General features: G+C 38.7%; 2 protein-coding genes across 2 annotated transcripts in view; both read left to right on the forward strand.

The window, feature by feature from the left end:
* LOC128080619 (sulfotransferase 1 family member D1-like) overlaps positions 1-18946 on the forward strand; it is a 948073-nt gene that overhangs the window by 163395 nt on the left and 765732 nt on the right. The window lies entirely within an intron of this gene.
* Positions 1-18946, forward strand: part of FAT4 (FAT atypical cadherin 4) — a 135673-nt gene that overhangs the window by 58013 nt on the left and 58714 nt on the right. Inside the window, exons 2-4 of the mRNA XM_052682989.1 lie at positions 11013-11144; positions 15194-15455; positions 17133-17483. Coding sequence (XP_052538949.1) covers positions 11013-11144; positions 15194-15455; positions 17133-17483 — 745 coding nt within the window. The remainder of the gene's footprint in view (positions 1-11012; positions 11145-15193; positions 15456-17132; positions 17484-18946) is intronic.

Consider the following 18946-nt stretch of genomic DNA (forward strand, 5'->3'; position numbering starts at 1 on the left):
TCCCAAATGTACAGTGTTTTGAGTATTTAACTAAGAAAAAAAAAAAAAGGCTCACTAGGAAGTGTTTGCCAAATGTTTGTATTGTTTTGGCAGGTATTTGGAATGGATTTTGTAACTAGAGGTAGTACTAGACGCAGAAGAATTAATATCTTCATGAGAAAATCACCACTTTTACCTGGGGAGATGATATAGGGACCACATGTGTTCATGTGTCCCAGCATCCATAGGTAGGCAGTGAAAGGATGGGTGCAGGAGGGAAGGAAAGCTATGCTCTGACCGCCCTCCCCCCCCCTTCACAGTGCCCTGAAGCAGTTGCACCTCTTGGTGTGTTTTTGGAGCAAACCTTTCTTTCTAGCACATGTGGTGCTCTCATGGTGCTCAGCAGGGAAGGGTTGTTCCATGGTGTGCAGACTGGAGGTTGTGCCCTCTGCACTCAAGGAACTCAGTTCACCAAATGTATTTGTTGTGTGTCTTTCCATACAAATGCACACACACACTTAAAATCCGTAGTGCCAGCCCAGCCGTGTGCTGGTCCCACCAGGCTTGCCATTTCTAGGCAGATCTGGGGGAGGTCCTAATATGTTAGTTAGTCCTATCGAAACATGGTTCAGAATAACATTTTTGAATAATCAATCTTTTTTTTTTTTTTTTTAAGTTTTTTTTTCCCTTAGGATTTTTTTTTTTTTTCTTTTAACTTTAGGAATATTAACTGAGCTACACATGTTACTCATTTAGCAGTACTGACAAAATAACCTGCGTTTCATTATGGTTTTGGTGGTGAAGGGGGAAAAAAACATAGCTGCTCATGGCTTTCCTTATCATTTTTCTTCCTTGTACCACTTTGATGTTTATCTCTAAGTTATTGTTAAGTTGGATTATTTCAGGTTTCCATGTATACAATTGTGCGTTTTGATGTGTGTTTTAAAATCAGCAGACTGTTGCTTTCTGAAATTATCCGAGGTTTGAGTATTGCATTCTGTAGCCTGGTCTTAATTCCCTTTGTTACATGTGAGACTGTGCCTCTTTTTGGCAAGCAGTAAATTATGTAGCACTTAAACAATTACTTAGACAATATTGATTTCAGGATAAGGGGGAGCAGCAGTAAAGCTTGATTTGCCTTTAGAAAAACAATTTTTCCATTCCAGCTTTCTAACCAGCAGATTCAGATGGAATTGTCAGTCTGTCCCCCTGCACTCAGCAAGCCTTGCAGACACTGTGGGATTGGAGCGGGGCTATGTGCGTCCTGTCCTTGCTCGTGGCCATTTGCACAGGGCTGCTGAGTGCCAGGGACATTGCGTGGAATGGGAGCTTTTTCTTGAGGAATAACATCAGTCATGGTTGCGTGCAGATAGCATACCCAAGCAGTAAATAATTGAAACATAGCCTCAACTGTTTGCTTTAACTTGCCCTTTCTCAAGTAAATTTGCAGTGATGCTTGGATTGGAAGATTTGAACCTTCTTCTCCCAGTGCTCTGAGCTCTTAACACATCATGACATGTCTTTGCCTGGGCTGAGCTGGAGGGGTACCAGAGCGCACAGGCAGCTTGGCTGGAGGAGGGGCAAAGTTTGGACAGCACAGAGTGCATCTTTGTGAGCAGGAAGCCCATGCTGTCGCTGAGCAGCTGGGAGAGTGCCTGGACCCAGTGTTTATTTCATTAAGGAGAGTATCAGAATACCATTTGTGTCATTCTTGGTGATTTATGGTATGCACGCTAGGATTAAGTGCTACAAATAATAGTTTCTGAAGTTAATTTCTGTGTACTGCTTTAGTGTTTATTCATCTGTTTCCGTGAACATGTGGAGGGATACAATTTATCAGCTGCATGTGTTTACTCATGGGCTAATGAACGTAGTTTCTCATGTCACTGGTTTTAATGAAAGCTCTGTTCAGGTACTGCTGGACTCTTAGCACGAACAGATAAATCATACTGTATATCCTCTAAAAGTAGTATTTGCAGCTCTGTCACGGGAATGTACCACTTCTTTTTAGTGGTTGTATCATCTGGGCTCTGAGAAAGGGCTAGCTGTAACCACAGCAGGTAACGTGCTCCCAGACAATGCCTTATTGTCTGCCTAGGAAAGCACATGCTGCTCTCAGAGACCTTGCATACCTACTTAGAATCAAGATTAAATTACCAACCTTTTTGGCATTTTTATGTAAAATATTCTTTATTCTGGTCTTCTCATAGCTGAAGTATGAGTCACTTGCAAGCCATACTAGATTTTGGCTCTGCTGCTTGATGAAGTGTTCTGGATGCAGTGAAACATTTAATCAAGACTCCAGGCAGAGCAGTTCCCAGTGGTCACCTTAAAAAAGGGATAGAGAAAGAAGAAACAAATTATGGCACCTTTTCTTTGCAGTATTAGGTTTAGTGTTTGTTAGGGACATCACAAGGAAGTGACTTTGTTTTAGACTTAAATAACAATGTAAGCAGATTTCTGCCTAATTTTTCTGATAGTTTTGGTTAAATCTCTGAGTTGTACAAGTACTCTGATCTCCCGGTGTATTCTAGGAGATATTGGTGCTTTATAAAAGTGAGTTGGTTGTAAAACATCAAATTGCCATACTAAAATGTACTTAACCATATGACTTCACCTCCAAGAAAGTTATGCAGTGTTAATATACTGGAATTGGAGCCCATGGATTGAAATTACCTGGGAAATTACAGCATTACTTATAAATCTTATTCATTGTGTTTATGCGCCACATTTATTTAATGGAGAAAATGAAATTGTAATAAAATGTGTTGAGACCTACATTTCCAAAAAATTTTTAGGCTGGTAATCAGTAATAACTCCTGGGAAATTATTTGAGATTGGCTCAAAAGGTTATCTTTCGCTTTGTCCATATTTGGTCTCCATGGTCTGCATCAGGGTGATTGGAGTGGGCAATCACAGCCTGTGACAGCTTTCACATCCCTTCTTTCCTTAAGGTACTCCTTAAAAATGGACCTTTGGGCTGTAACATCTAGATCTGGCCTTGTACCTTGTTCTCCTTCTGTGGAGAGATCCCAAGTGTATTGCTTGGCACATCCATTTATTGCCTAAGCGTTTGTTCCCATCACCTACAATTAAGGACTAGAAGTTCCCTTTATATTCACTACATTCATGTATATATATATTTTTTCCCAAAGATGCTACCCCAAAACTGAATGATCAAGTAGCTGCTGCTTCTGCCCCTGGACGTTTCAGCTTCTTTTTTTCCAGTGTTGCCTCTTTTCCTAATCCTCAGCGTTCCCACCATTAATACTGGAATTCTTAGCAAGTATGTATTTCTATTTAACAGATTTGTTCTACATCACAATAGCTTAATGGGATTTTTTATTGTACTAGCATGTACTGGGATTGTTTGCCTTCTAGAAGATGGAATATTCAGATGCCTCATTCATCCTTTAAGTGAAAGTCTTGTCCCAAGACATTTTCTGGAAAGTGGGCTTTCCATCCTGTTGTGGAAATTGTAAATATATAGGGCTGTAGTTCAGGTTTCCAATCTTCCTGAGCTTTGGTATTGCTGTTTATTCAAGTAATTTTAAAAGTGTTTGTTTTTTTCTCCCTCAGGCTTACCATTTCCCATCATTCTCTTTCTCTCCAGGCTGTAGCATGGTTCCCACAGAAATGAGTTACATGCCGCTTCTTTCTCTTTCCTAGCTCAATGTAATGAGGCATTCTGCATCAGTGAGAAGTGCCCTACTCACCCAGTCACCTTTAGGTAAAGCTGGAAAGCTGGTTCAGCGTAGTCATTGAGTTTTTATCATTCTTGAAGTCTTTTTTTTTTTAGAGATTTCCTGGAACAGTGATGGTTGGGATTTTTTGTTTGTTTGTTTTTCTTTTTTTTTTCTTTCTTTTTTTCTCCACATTTTCTCTCTGGAAATCCATGTTTTTTTGATAGTAGACTGATACTTAATCTGTTCCTTTGCCTTCACAGTTTGGAGGAAGCACATGTGCTGTTCCTGCAAACTGTTAATATAGCCATAACTTCACTGATATGAATAGCCAATAAGATTATTCATGTCAATAAAAAAGGAATCTAGATGTACATGTGTTTTTCAGGATTACTGAACCATTTCTTCCTGGATGAACTAAAGGCATAAGTGGTGGAGGCAGGAGAAAAATAACTAGTGTTGGCTATGTTCTTGTGTTAGTTGCATGCACATGTTAAATTGGCAATTTAATTTTTCTTTTTTTTTTTTTTTTCTTTTTTAACTATTTATGATAATATTTGCCAGGAGGTGGGGAACAGAATCCGCCACTTTCGTTCTTCTAAAATTATTTATGCACTACCACAGTCTCCATCAAAGAAGGACAGGCCCCTTATGTTTTTTAGCATGAAGATCATATAATAATGTAAGCATAAGCACAAGTCTTCAGGGCAGTGTGTGCCAATAGCATCTTTAGATTAGATGCTATCTCGTGAGAGATACAGTGAATATCATGGCTACAAGCGAAGGAAAGAAGAATGACTCAACAATATATAAATTGAAAGAAAAGCTGTTGCCTTTCCCCTCTGTTTGATCTTTAATCAAATAGCTGTCACATTTGAAGAAGTACTGAATGTGTGAGACATCTGGGACTTCCTTTCTTCTTAGATCACTTTTCTAGCCAGAGATCTCAGATGAAGAATGGAATGTGGATGGGATGGCTGCAAGTGACTGCACGTGGTTCGGGGCTCCCAGTGAACCTTGCTGCTGCCGCATTAATTAATTCATTTGCTGTGGAACCATTTTCCCCCTTATTTTCATTGGATAGATGGAAGAACTTCAGAAAAAAGATCTGTCTATAAACCCTCCTCACCTTGAAATAAAAGAAAAACAAATGTTAATAAGCGCAATAAAACAGAGGGATATATTCTGGCCAAGTGAGTCCACTGGTTTATAGAAGGCGTTATGATTGGATAGAATTTGGCATGTTGCCTTCTAGTGCAATGTTTTATTTTACATACCTTTGTAGCTCATAAACCCAGCATGTTTGGTCACTATAATAATTTCTTGTTCCAGAATAAAACTATTAAGCTTTTTATGAAAAGCATGGAAATTGTCTAGCCTGTTCAATAGTGATTGTCTGGGGGACTAGTGTTTTTGAAGTGGATTAATTCTTTTGCTCTAAGAAATGAAACTTGGCCATCTAGCAACTGTTTCTTAATTCAACATATTTACAGTAAAAACAGATTTTTCAAATGCAGACTGTATTTAATAGCACCCAGATACTCATTTTGTTTAACAAAAAACCTCCAGTTTTCTGTAATAATTTTTTCCTTGCCCCCAGAATTGTTTCTAGAACTGCACTAAGTAGTGATTTTACACTGCAGTATCCCTCTTGTAGAGCTTTTTTCACATAGACTCTTCATAAATGCCCTCAGTTAATTCAAAGAATGTATCTTTTATTATTTTCAAAGCGAGGACCACATTTAAAGTCATTTAAATTTAAAAGTCATTTTTTAGTCATCAAAAATTTAAAAGTCATCAAAATCAGTAAGTTTCACTGAAATTAATTGTATTCAGTTCATGCCCCAAACACTTAAATAATGTATGCTTTATGAATTGAGGTTCTTATTTGATTCTTTATATATATTAGCACTGGAGGATCATCTGAATTTTTACTCTCCTTATATCTGCATTTCAATAAGCAAATCAAATAAAATCTATTTAAGGTAAATGCTACTTTACATCATACAGACAAAAACCTTACTGCTTCATACTCCCACAAGACATAATTTGTTCTAAATTTGTTTATGGAAAATAATCTCAAGAGCACCAATTTGAGCAGCAAATAAGAATCCCAATAAGATTAAAGTAATTAATACTTCCTTTGCTTTGCAAATGTGAGATGGCAGGATGCAGCAATTAGGTTGTCACAGATGAGGATAGGCTGACCATCTGTGATAGGCAGGGTCGTTGCACTGTTGCAAGGAGGTTACTACTCCTGGAGAATGGAATTTGATTCAGACACAGGGAAATTTGAAATTTGTGACAGTTTGACTTCCTGCTGCTACTAATCTCTGTGGTTTACTCTGTGTTTCTAATTTTTGCATCCTAAATTAATACAAGTTGAACAGAACAAAAACCAATCAGGAAACCCAAAGACAATTTGCACAGAAGTTGATACATAAAATTACTTTGTTTATTTTACAGCAGTGAATAAGCAACCTATAGCATTCTCTCCAGCTACCTGAAAGGAAGTTGTAGTGAGTTGGAGGTCAGTCTCTTCTGCTAATGAGCAGGGAATAGGAAGGGAGGGAATGGCCTCATGTTGTGCCAGGGGAGGTTCAGGTTGAGTATTAGGAAAAATTTATTCTCTGAAAGTGTGGTTGGGCACTGGAAAAGGCTGCTCCAGGAGGTGGTGGAGTCACCAGCCCTGGGTGTGTTAGAGAAACTTTAATTTTCTCTTTTTTTCAAGATGCATTAAATGTGTGAGGGGAAGCATTATACTGGAATTTATAGAAATTTAGATTTTTTTTTTTGAGATTGACACAGACAAAAGAAGAACAAAACTTGTCTGATTTTTTTCCATTTCTTCCTTAAAATTAAAGCGAGACAGTATTTTGAATCTATATATCAGTTTTCTATCACACTTGTGAAAGATTTAGAAGTCATTGCAACTAAATTGTCTTAGCATTTCAGCAGAAATTCAAGGAGCAAAACCTGTATCAGCACCTGGACCAGCAGAAAGAGCCTTTCAGAGAACTGAAAGGCAGGAACGTAGGTAAACAGGCTGCAGTCCTTTTCCAGATGCCGTATTTGATTATATTTGAGTCCTTGTTTTATTTGAGATAAGAAGATTTGGTTCCTATATCAAGTTTACTGTTGATATAGATGGAAAGCAAAGGTGTGTCTGCAAGATGGAAAGTTGTGGGAGGTTTTTGGTCAGGGTCCATCCAGAGTAAACTACAATGAAAAGCTCAGGAGCTGCTTCCAGGTGACTGGTTTATGCCTGTTTTGCATGCTCAGGGTGTTGACTGATGGCTGTGGGCTCTTGTAGAAACAAACATTCCCCATGTTGGCTAGAGGTGGAGGAGGAGAGGAGAAAGGGGGTGGTGGTTTTCACTTCCTTCAGTCCTATGGGCATCTCCACCTAGGGGTTCCTTCCTATTCCATGGGCTAAGGTATGAACAATTTCCTTGAGTTCCCATTCCTTCTTCCTGGGGCATATTTTAGCTTTTGAGGCTTTTGGTCTTCTGAACTGGATATTTATTGCTGTACTCACTGTTGTTGCTGGAGGGTGTTTTGCCATGGCTGAGCACAAGAGTGCAGCATGCATTGTGTAGAGCTTTCTGAACACGATGCCTGGGGTGCAGGTGACCTTCTTGTCTTGCATTCATTAAGTCTGAGGCAGGCTTGCACAGTAATGATTGGTAGCATATGATATTAATCAAGCCATTTATTTTAAGAGCCGAGTGATACATACTGGTATCTTTATGCATATGTAATGTGGAGCTAGAAAGAGGCATTTGGCTGCAGAGAAATTTGGCTTAGATATTTAATGACAGATTTTTAATTTTTTTTTTTCCTTCTCGGTAAAGATGTGATAAGACATGTTCAAGCCTTCCTGTACCCTGTGGTACTGAAAGACTTTGTGGTCATGATTATCTTACGAGCTTTTACGTGGGGTCTGGACTTCTGAAATAATTTCAAAGTGAAATTAATTTCTAAAACACTTATTACTTAAGTGAAATTTTTGTAAATGGCCATATTGCACAAGGCTGCTAATGAGACCTAACCAACAGTGAATTATGACACCATATGCATTAACTAAGTTCTGCTAAGTGGATTAGTAGTAATTACAGTGTAAAAACTTTAAAAAAATACTTAGGTATCTTTCTAAAACTTTCTTTCCTTGTTTCTTCCTTCTCACTAATCTAAAGCACACATTCAGTATGAAATACAATGTCTTTGTCTACTTGAAAACTGATTTTTCAGGATAAAACCTACTTCTATAAAATATATCATTTTTACTTCTATTTTTCAGTCCTCCAGAATCCAGCTTTGTAATTTATTTGTCTCACGATCCCTATCAATCTGTATTCTTGGATTCTTACTATTTTACATTATGCAAGCTGTAGGCAATGCAGAGTTCCTAACCCCAAACCCCAGAAGTTTTCCTATTTTTTTCATATGATTTTTACAAAGGCCAATTTCTCATTTAAAAAACGGTTTCCAGTGGTGAAATGTCACTAGCAGCTGAAATGTTGAAGCTGTACATGATGTACATGTTATTAACAAATAAATTGAAGAGCTGTGCAGCTGCTTTAGCTTGAAACTGTATCTAGCAAAATGCAATACTTTCACCAGAGGTGTGTGTTTTGCCATGGAAGTTCAGGTGCAGGACCTATTTGGCAGTTGACAAAATCCTTCATCTGTTTTCTTCTGTGTTTCTCCCCTTTCCAGATTAATTGTCACCCAGATGCAGCAGTCACCATGAAAATCAACATGGGCTAGTTTTCCCTCTGAGAATTTGCCTGGTTATTTGATTGCTTGAACCATTGCTTATGATGCTGTGATCAGCACTTCTGGTACTTCGACTGTCATAGATTTAAATTTGATAACAAAACACCTGGGTTACTTTGTCTCAGTTCATGAGGCCTTTTATGTACCTTTTGTGAGTGATCAAAGGAACGATATATGATATAAATAATGGCTTCCTATAAAAGTCCGTTGAAGACCTGTAGGCCCAGTGTTTTGTCTGCACTTCCTGCAGATCTCCCTAATGTTAATGTAATATATCCTCTGTTTTTAAAGATGTGTTGCTTCTCTTTAATGATGTGGAAAAGTTCTGGGGGTGATAGTAACCTACCATGGGCATAAGTACCAAACACAAACTTTGAAAAAACAGCCAAACAAAAAAGGCAAGCAATTTACTTACATGAGGTGATTGATGAAGGTCGGATGCAGCTTCTGAAAGCTTGGGGAAAGATGAGCACACAAGCCTGGGTGCCTCACTTGTTCTGCAGATAACCAAGCTTCTGTCATTAAAATAGTTATCTTTGGGATTGCCCCAGTGATTAAGTCAGCATGGTTTGGCAGTTACTGATCTGTATTAAAAGTGAAGGGGGAAAAAACATAATGGTAGGTGACTAGAAACAGTTAAAATCATAGACTTCAGATCGCCAGAGATATCTGCATTGATCACATCCAGAGCAGACCTGTATGTGTTCAAGTAAGTACAGGGAAATCCTTTGCAGATAATGGCATGGCAAGTACATGCGGTAACAGGCTTCCTTCAGCACATACTTTTGTCTTTAGCAGGTCTTCAATGTTTGGTGACCATTTAATATTTTAGATCCAAAACTAACCATTTCTTCCCCCCCCCACACACACAAATAATGTAGAGTGTCTGTGTCCTCTCTTTCATTTTTTCTTTTCTTGGAACATTGCATGTTGTACCGGGCAACCAGGGAAAATCAAGCTCTACAGCTTTTTGAATTAGCACAATTAGATCTGTGAGAGCTCAAATTTGGTGATGATACAAAGATGGCAGGAGTCACTAACACACCAGGAGGCTGTGTTACCACTCAGAGTGACCTGGACAGGTGGGAGAGTTGGGCAGAAGGGAACCTGACGAGGTTCAACAAGGGCAATTATAGAGTGGGGAGGAATGACTGTAGCATCATTGCAGGTTAATAGCTGACCTGCTGGACAGGAGCTCTGCAGAGAAAGACCTAATTGTCCTGGTGGACAACAAGTTGGCCATGAGGCAGCAGTGTGTCCTTGTGGCCATGAAGGCCAGTGGTATCCTGAGGTACATTAAAAAGAGAATGGCCAGCAGGTCAAGGGAAGTTCTCCCCCTCTGCTCTGCCCTTGTGAGGTTACATCTGGAGTACTGTGGCCAGTTCTGGGCTTCCTAGTTCAAGAAAGATAAGGAACTTTTAGAGAGCCCAGCGAAAGTCCACAAAGGTGATGAGAAACCTGGAGTATTTCTGAAGAAAGGCTTAGAGACCTGGGACTATTCAGCCTGGAGAATAGAGGACCGAAAGAGATCTTATCAATGCTTATAGATGCTAAGGGGCAGTGCTCAAGAGGATGGAGCCAGTCACAGGCTATTTTCAGCAGTGTCAGGTGACAGATCAAGGAGCAAAGGGCACAAACTAGAAAACAGAAAGTTTCATCTGAAGATAAGAAAAAGTTTTCTATGAGAGTGACAGAGCACTGAAACACTGCCCAGAGAGGTTGTGGAGTCTCCAACTCTGAAGAGATACTCAAGACCTGTCTGGACACTTTCCTGTGTGACCTGTTGTAAGAACCTGCTTTAGAAGGGGGTTGAGTTGGATTGTATCCAGAGGTTCCTTCCAACCCTATGATTCTGTTATTTTATGTGATTTTGTGAAATAATGCACAATCTTACATAAACTATCTTTATTACTTGGAAAAACATGTGCATTTAGCAAGTGAAAAAAATATTTGTTTAGATATGCATAGGCAAGTATGCATATGTGTAGATGGTAGTGCCTGCTCTTAAAGTAACATTTGTTTGCAATCAGAGGAGAGCTTTGAGGTAAAGAGTAAAACAGAATTTTTTATTATTATTATTTTTTAATATAAAGTGCAAGGGTGTTTTTTCCTCCCTCAAAGCTGAGAGTTGCCAATAAATAAACATTTCAGAGAGGATTTTACACCATCTCATCTTTATGTCAAGCAGCATTTAATGGTTGAATGATCCTCTGCCCCGGGACTTGGCAGCTATCCTCCAGGGGCTGACTTTGGGGATTACAATGACAGTCTATCAGTGGATCTTTTCCAATATAAACTAGGCTAGGGCCATTTAAAATCAGTTGCTATCAACAAGTTAAATTATCTTTATTTATGTTAGAAGCTTTCCTATAAGTATTTTATAACAGTGTGGAATTTTAATATCCGGAGGGGTTGTTCCTGTTGTCACTGTTATTTGGCAATGTTCTAATTCATGCGATTAGGCTCAATTTACCTGATTTCTTTCAAAATTATGTGATTTGTAACATTCAAGACTAATCAACGTCTAACTTGCAGTGCTCACACAACTTTTTCTGATTCCTCTCTTTATAGGTGGAAATAACGCTTCAAGATATCAACGACAACCCACCAGTATTCCCCACAGATATGCTTGATCTGACTGTGGAAGAGAATATAGGAGATGGATCTAAGATAATGCAGCTGACAGCCATGGATGCTGATGAGGTAGGAGCATTGTTACACGTACAAAAAACGCTATTCTGGAGATGCACATTTTACTTGTTCCTTTATTCCCTGCATGAGGGTTTGAGGAGCCACCCAGTTCTTTGTGCTGCATCTGCACCCTTTGCTAGGCATCTTGGTGTCTTCCATGCAGTCCTACATAGGCACACACAGTCATGACAAAGTCCCTGTTAACTGAAGGCTGCTCGCTGGACTGTGTGAGAGTTAATTTCCCATAACATGTCCTAATGAGCAGTTGCCCTGATGACAAAGAACATCCCATTTGGTTCTAGATGATGTTGTTTTCGGCAGTTTCATCACATGCCAAGCTTCCTGACTTGGCTACAGTACTGGGCTGCCCAGCTTGTTGCAGAGATGTATTGACATCCAGTTTAAGACCACAGCTTTAGATCTCAGTTAATCTCAGTTTTGAGATTTGCAGTATAATTCATATCAGGTAAGCCTTGTAGAATGAGAGAACTCTGATGCTTGCTCATGCTTTCACCAGATAACTTTATACTGTTATCCTGAAGGAAAGTCTTATTTTGTCAAAGAAAGGAAAGAAAATAATGCTAGAACATCTGCTCTGTATACAGACCCTTTCACAGAGCCTTTTTGCTTGCATAGATGTGTTTCTGTGAGGATGCTACAACTAAGAAGCTGTTAAGGACCTAGCAAAAGTCTTCCGAGCAATTGGTGTTAAGCAGTTGGCCTGTTGGCTTAATGAGGGTTATTGGAGTCTCTTGTATGTGTCAAGCAAATACATCCAAATATAATTTAATGTATTCATTCTTTTTGGAAAGTAAATTATGAGAGAGTTAATCATATTGTTTCATTCAGTCAAACTATTTGCTTTCCACTAGGGAAAAGACTAAAAAGTCAGTATGAGCATGAAAAGAAGATTGTGTTGTCATTAAAATATAGGGTTACACTTAACAACAACAAGCAATTCTTTCATTCAAATAATAAGGTAATTCAGCCCTCTCAGGAGAATTTTATTTCCAGTCATTTTTGTGTTACTTTGGCTAGTCCTTCTGTGATTGCTAATTGATGTATTTAATCTTGCTACTACATAGGGATGCCAAGAAGACCAGTGGTATCCTGGGATGCATTAAAGGTAGTGTTGCCAACAGGTTGAGGGCAGTGATCCTTCCCCTCGCCTCTGCCCTGGAGAGGCCACAACTGGAGTACTGTGTCCAGTTCTGGGCTCTCCAGTTTAAGAAAGACAGGGAACTATTAGAGACGGTGGGAATGGGCAGAAGCTGGAACACAGGAAATTCAATCTGTAGATGAGAAAATCTTCTTTACTGTAAGGGTGACAAAACACTGGAGCTGGCTACCTAGAAAGGCTGTAGAGTCACCTTCTCTGGAGATACTCAAAACCCACCTGGATGCTTTCCAGTGTGACCTACACCATGGAACCTGCTTTAGCAGGGGTTTGGACTAGATGACCTCCAGAGGTCTCTTCCAAAACCTACAATTCTGTGATTCTGTGACTGGTAGAAATGATTAAGAACTTTTTTTCTGATGAGCAGACAAAAATTGACTTTGGAAAAGTGCATATCCATTACAAAAATTGTAACTGTGAGCCTTATAATGTGTAGCTTAAGATTGGAAAGAAATAAACGTTAAATAGCTGCTTTATGCTGAGATTTGGCAAACTGTTATCTAAGATGTTAGCAATATATTATACTCTCTTCTCTTCTGTGTCAACTCCTGCTGCGTTATGTGTTTCTGTCTTCTTTCTTCACATGTGCAACCCACATATGCAGCTCAGTAAAATGCTATGTGCATAGTTGCTTTTAGAGCGAAAGGTTTAGCTTTGAGAGGATAACAGAACCTTAAAAGCTTATGATTGAAGCGTATACAAGAATCCCTCATTGATAGTATTAAGGCATCACATTTCAACCCCTTGTATGTTAGCATAAGCTCTTCTTAGAGATCTGAGAAAAGATGTGAAGACTGTATATAAGTGCTGAATGGCACCTAAGACTTTAGCAATTTAGCAACAACTTCTAGCATTTTGCAAGTTTTTTTTCAGGCTGTTCTTGATGGGAAATTTCTATACAGTTTTTTAATATATTATACCTTATAATTGTATATTTTGCTTTGTTTCTCACCTAATTCTCACCTAATGTAAAGTTACTAATTTGACTAGGCCATCATCACAAGTAGTCCTGTTTTCACTGTGCTCTGTTGGTAGAAGGCTACCCAGCCAAAAAAAAATGGTAGAAAATTAGATCACCTCTGAAATCTTAAATTCCCATCATCTGTTTTTATTAGACCACACAATTACATGAGAACATATTACATATCTCAGGCATACACCTGAGCACACAGGATCTGTGTATGCTGAAGCACTGCAAGCAGCTGTTCCAGACCAGGTACTTGGAGAAGTGAGTTTTCTTTCAAAATATCATTTTATCTGTTGACTGAATCTGATTCTTTGAAGCAGCACTCCAGGGAATAGGTTTGGCATCAGGCACTGTCACAAGGCCAGGTAGTAAATGCTTTTCTCTCATGTCACAGGTAAGAGTGGGTGTTTATCTTTGTTAATTTGCTTTTTTAGCTGTCTGATAGTAGCTGTAATTTCCTTCTCCCTGATCTCTTTGATCAGGGTGACCTGTGGTCCCCACACAAAAGACATGGGGGAAATGGCCAAGTGCTCACCAAAACACGTGTTCCAGTGCCTGCACGTGTGTCTTGTAAAGGGAGGAAGTGACCCCAGATTCTGAGGTTTTGTTTTGCTTTGCCATAAAGACCAATGCTACGAAGAAAAAGGTATAGCGAAGTATTGGCATTCTGGGGAAATGTGCTGGACTGGCTGCATCCTCTGGCATAGCAGTGTGGCAGCATCTTCACATTGGGGTGAAGCCTCTTTAGGAGATGACTGAAGGTGGAGCCTGAGTAGTGGCCATTTTTGGGAAGCATTAGAACTGAGATCTGTAAAACTGAAGGATTTTTTCGTTACTGATACAGGCAGGATAAGGTGGCTTTTCACAACATTTGTAATAGGACAGGGCTAAGGCAAGATGCACTGTATCAATTTTGGAGTAAAAAGATGTTTTTTTTTTTTTGTTAACTTTTGTATAATCAATAGATATCAAGATGTTATAATCACAATATAATCAAGAGAATTAGGCAAAGTAGACAACGATCACAAAAAGAGAATAAGTAGAAGAGCTTACCCTTTGGCTGAGCTCACCAGAAAACACCAAGAGAGGTGATCTCCAGAAGAGATCCTTCCCCACTGGCAGGCAGCTCTTAAATAGGTCTAGGAGGGTGCACCCTGGCTCCACCCCTTCCGGCAGCACAGGTGAATTGCCTTCAGCTGTGCTCCTCTGGCTGACTCATGGCTTGCCTCAGGTGATCAATCAGAGGTTCAGGCCGTGACTCAGCAGTTCCCATACAACTTTTAATTTCAACATTTAAGGAATAAATAAGAAAACATATTTTCTACATAAAATTACTTTCCTGTCATTTTCTTTTTAGCCAAAATGTTCAAAATGCTTATGAATCCCTTGTTTTTTTCCAAGGTCAAGTGAGAAATTCCGTTCAATCCCCAAAGGAAAATTTTTTTGCTTCCGGGGACTGACAGTACAACCCAAGAGATCAGAACTGTGCTATTAGTGACAAATGACCTGTCACTACAGAGCTGGCTACTCATAGAGATGAATGCATCCTGATGCATGAAGGGCCCTTTAGGGGGCTGCTGCACAGCACCCGTGCAAACACTGCTCCCAGGAGTTTCCTCTGACCTGGAGGTGGTGAAGCTTTGTGGTCTTGACTGGATGCGATCTTTTTATGAACAGTGGAGCAAAAGAGTATCAGAGCAATCTTGTCACTTCACGTCTCATAAATAAGAGCTGTGTATGTATGTATCTGTGTTGGGGGACTGAAAAAGAGGCTGAGAAGGAAGGCTGTTTATTAAAGGAAGCTGTTCTGAAAGAATTTGCCAAGTGCAGTTACTGGAACAGTTCTTGTCTTACTTAAAATTACGATGTGGTTTTCCTGGCAAATAACTTGATTTGACCACTTCTGTTTTTACTTAGGGAGCCAATGCCCTTGTCACATACACTATTATCAGTGGTGCGGATGATAGCTTCCATGTTGACCCCGAGTCAGGAGACCTGATAGCCACCAAGCGCCTGGACCGGGAGCGCCGCTCCAAGTACTCCCTGCTGGTTCGTGCTGACGATGGCCTGCAGTCCTCCGACATGAGGATAAACATCACTGTCAGTGATGTTAATGACCACATCCCCAAGTTCTCCAAGCCAGTGTATTCCTTTGACATTCCAGAAGATGCCACTCCAGGTAAATGTAAATAGGAAACAGCCTTAAAGTGACAGAAGTTTTCTTTTTGTCTATCTAGAGGTACTTGAGAGGCAGAGGGCAGAAGACCTATCTGACTTGTCCAGTGAGCAGCTCTTAAACATGATGGAGAGGTAGAGGGAATTGTGGCATGCTGATACTCTGCTTACTAACTTGTGTGCACTAGTAGAGTAACGTTTTTTTTAGGAAAGTACAGAAATGTTTGCTGTTCCAAGAAAAAGCAGCCTAATACATAGGTGCAGAATAGGAATTATGCATATTCCAGTGGAAAATTTGGAGTGCTACTATTTAAAATAATAAAATAAACAAGAAAAGAAATAAGTGGAAAAACTTACAGGATGGAAACACTATACTCTTGTGGAAAAGATGCGGTGATGCTAGTCATCTTCAGTGAATATGACTCATAGTACTTAATAAATTGAGGGTAAGATCACAAGACTGGTGATCATTGAACTGCCAGTAATTTATGCATTGGCTCTGACATACGCTCAGTTCCTAACCTTAACATCATATTATCTTAATCTCATCTTCAACTCCTGGCTCTGACAATGTTTTCTTTAAAAAATGTAACCGTTAGGTAGCTGATTCTGATTCCTAGAATTAATCACTGATCTCTTGAATTGCTCTTTTCCTTTTTTTAAGACTGTTTTTTTGTGGGACTGTTTTAGTGTTTATAAGCTAGGTTTCAAGCTAGAAACTATTTAGAACAAACTTTTCAAAAGCTATGTTGTCTGAGAATTCGGTTTTTTGTTAAAGGCAGTATACTACAGCTATAGAGTCATCTTGACCAATTATCAGAAATGTTAAAGTATTAGGTAATCAAATGTATAGAAATTGTACAGGGATATTCAACTGGGTAAGAGCTGTAGCAATATTCTTCATCCTGATAAGCAGTTTTCATCATCACATTGCTTGTAAACAATTAACTGTGCTAGAACAAATATAATTCATTTGGTTCCAGAAAAAAGAATTTAAATGATTAACTTTCTTGGAAATGATCTGATTTTAATTATAATTACTGTTCAATATACTAAATAGCGAGACTCAATTTCCAAACTTTAGTAAGATAGGTCAGTCATGTGAATGCAGCTATGCAGAAATGAAAACAATAGCACAAATTCACAAGGAGCTGAATTTCAAAAAACACAGAAGAATCGACCCCTATAAGATTTCTAGTTTTTTCACCACTGTTATCTGCTTATGCACTTTTTTCAAAAAGTAGAGCTAGGATCTTTGGTATGTCCTGACATTTCAGTTTCTGCATTTAAAGGAATTATATTGTAGTTTTCGGAACATGTATTTGTCTGTGGGGAGAAAAGCGTCCTTTGAGTAGCAGAAAGAAAAGACATAAAAATTGTTTTTGCCATGGTTGATATCTCATGTGGTCATTTTCCCATTGAAAGATAAAAATAAATATTGCTGACCATTTCTTGTCTGTATTTTTTAATAGCCCTTGAAAATCAATATAATATTGGATGTTGTTGCTGTCAGCTTTCAAAAACCTTTTGAAGAAGTTAAGCATACAGTGCTGAGGCTTGAATATTTTTACAAAGGATTCCTTTAACTCTGCAGAGGTGCTTGACAATGGTCTCTCTCTTAACACATTGGTGATGTGCCTTTTGCTGGTGACTTACTTTACTCTCTTCTCATGCTGTGCAGGCTCATTAGTGGCAGCCATTCTAGCCACTGATGATGACTCCGGTATAAATGGAGAAATCACATACACTGTGAGTGAAGATGATGAAGAGGGCATGTTCTTCCTGAACCCCGTTACAGGAGTCTTCAACTTGACTCGTGCACTAGACTATGAAGCACAGCAATATTACATTCTGACCATCCGTGCGGAAGATGGAGGAGGCCAATTTACAACCATCAGAGTGTACTTCAATATACTGGACATAAACGACAATCCTCCAGTGTTCAGCATGACCTCATATAGTACGTCTTTGATGGAGAACTTGGCTCCAGGATCTGCTATTCTCAACTTCAGTGTTACTGATGCAGATGACGGTAGGCTTTTACTAATATTCTGATGATAAATGCATACTTCACATAAGCAACATATTAAAAGGCCTAGCAAAAAGTACTTAGAGACTTGTTAGGATATCATAATGTGATTACATTTACTGTATTCTATGTATGTGGAGGTTATTTTTCTTGTATTTCACATTAAGTTTAAGAGGGTGGCAATGAATTGCGAAGCTGTATGTTATCTAGAGCATGTTACGCTGCCAGGCACCAGGAGTGAAATCATGTCCAGCTTGCACATTTAAGTTAGACCTAAGTGTTCTTTTAAATTTATTTTTTCATTTTATAATATATCCTAAGTAAGTTTCTGCAGTAAGAGTTTTCATCTACAATTATCACAGCATATATTCTGAAATGTACTGTAACTTTTAAGTGTATCATTAGGAGAACTGTGATCTGCAAGATACCGATAGTGGAGAATTTAAAAAAAAAAAAAAAAAAGCAAAAAGAGGAGGAAATTTTCTCTTTAATATTGAGATTATTTATGACATCTAGAAGGTATTAATGTGTCAGAGTGCAAAAGATACAATCTTTATAGCTTGAACATTTTCCCATATAATTTTTGTCCAAACAAGAATAATTGCAGAATATGATCATGACATACATAAAAATTATTCCATAGCATGTTAGGTGTCCACAGACATTGGATGCTTTCACAGACACAGGATGGCTTAATACAGAGTTATTCATAGCACATATGCTGAGTTTCCAGGTGAAGGATATTTTGTGACATGTTAGGCAAACTTGTCACCTCTTAACTCAAGAGGCTCAGGAAAGACCATAAAAACACCTTACTGAAGGTGCACTTGAAGCACAGAGCACCCATGTGCTTCAAGGAGTTTTAGACTGTTCACATACAACAACTGAGCTCATCGAGACGGTTCAGTGAAATAATTTTTTTTCCTCAGGAAATACTAGGTTGTCCAGATTACAGACGTTTTTGTGGGAACATCCAAGTGCTGATGGATAGTAGTTTCTGTGGTAAAGATTGTGCAACATTTTTTAAGACCAAATTGAGAAAGTGATGGAGAAAAGAGGTTTCATAAGATAAGCCAGCAAGTCAGAAATTACAATTTCATTATATTGGCTGTTCTTGTATGGATATTTCTTTCTCTACTCTTGTTAAAGATTTTATATGTAAGCTAAGTGTAAATTGGAGGAGGAACTTACACTTGTATCCAGGGAAGTGATTTCTTCTTTAGACTTGCAGAGAAATGTGTTTGTTTCTCATCTGTCTCCTCTCATAGTTCATCTTTTCTATCCAAGTATTCTCACCTACGTTACGATATACAGTGGGAAGAAACTGCAGAATGAAAAAAATATATGCAAAAAAATATATGCAAACTCTAACAACTGAAACAGGAAGAAAAAAAAAAACCTTAAAAAAATAAGCAGTATGATGCTTGGTTTCAAACATTCTTGAAAGTTAGTTCCACTTAGACGTT

The sequence above is a fragment of the Tympanuchus pallidicinctus genome, unplaced genomic scaffold (assembly GCF_026119805.1).
Source record: "Tympanuchus pallidicinctus isolate F22 unplaced genomic scaffold, pur_lepc_1.0 scaffold2, whole genome shotgun sequence".
Classification (NCBI taxonomy): Eukaryota; Metazoa; Chordata; class Aves; order Galliformes; family Phasianidae; genus Tympanuchus; species Tympanuchus pallidicinctus.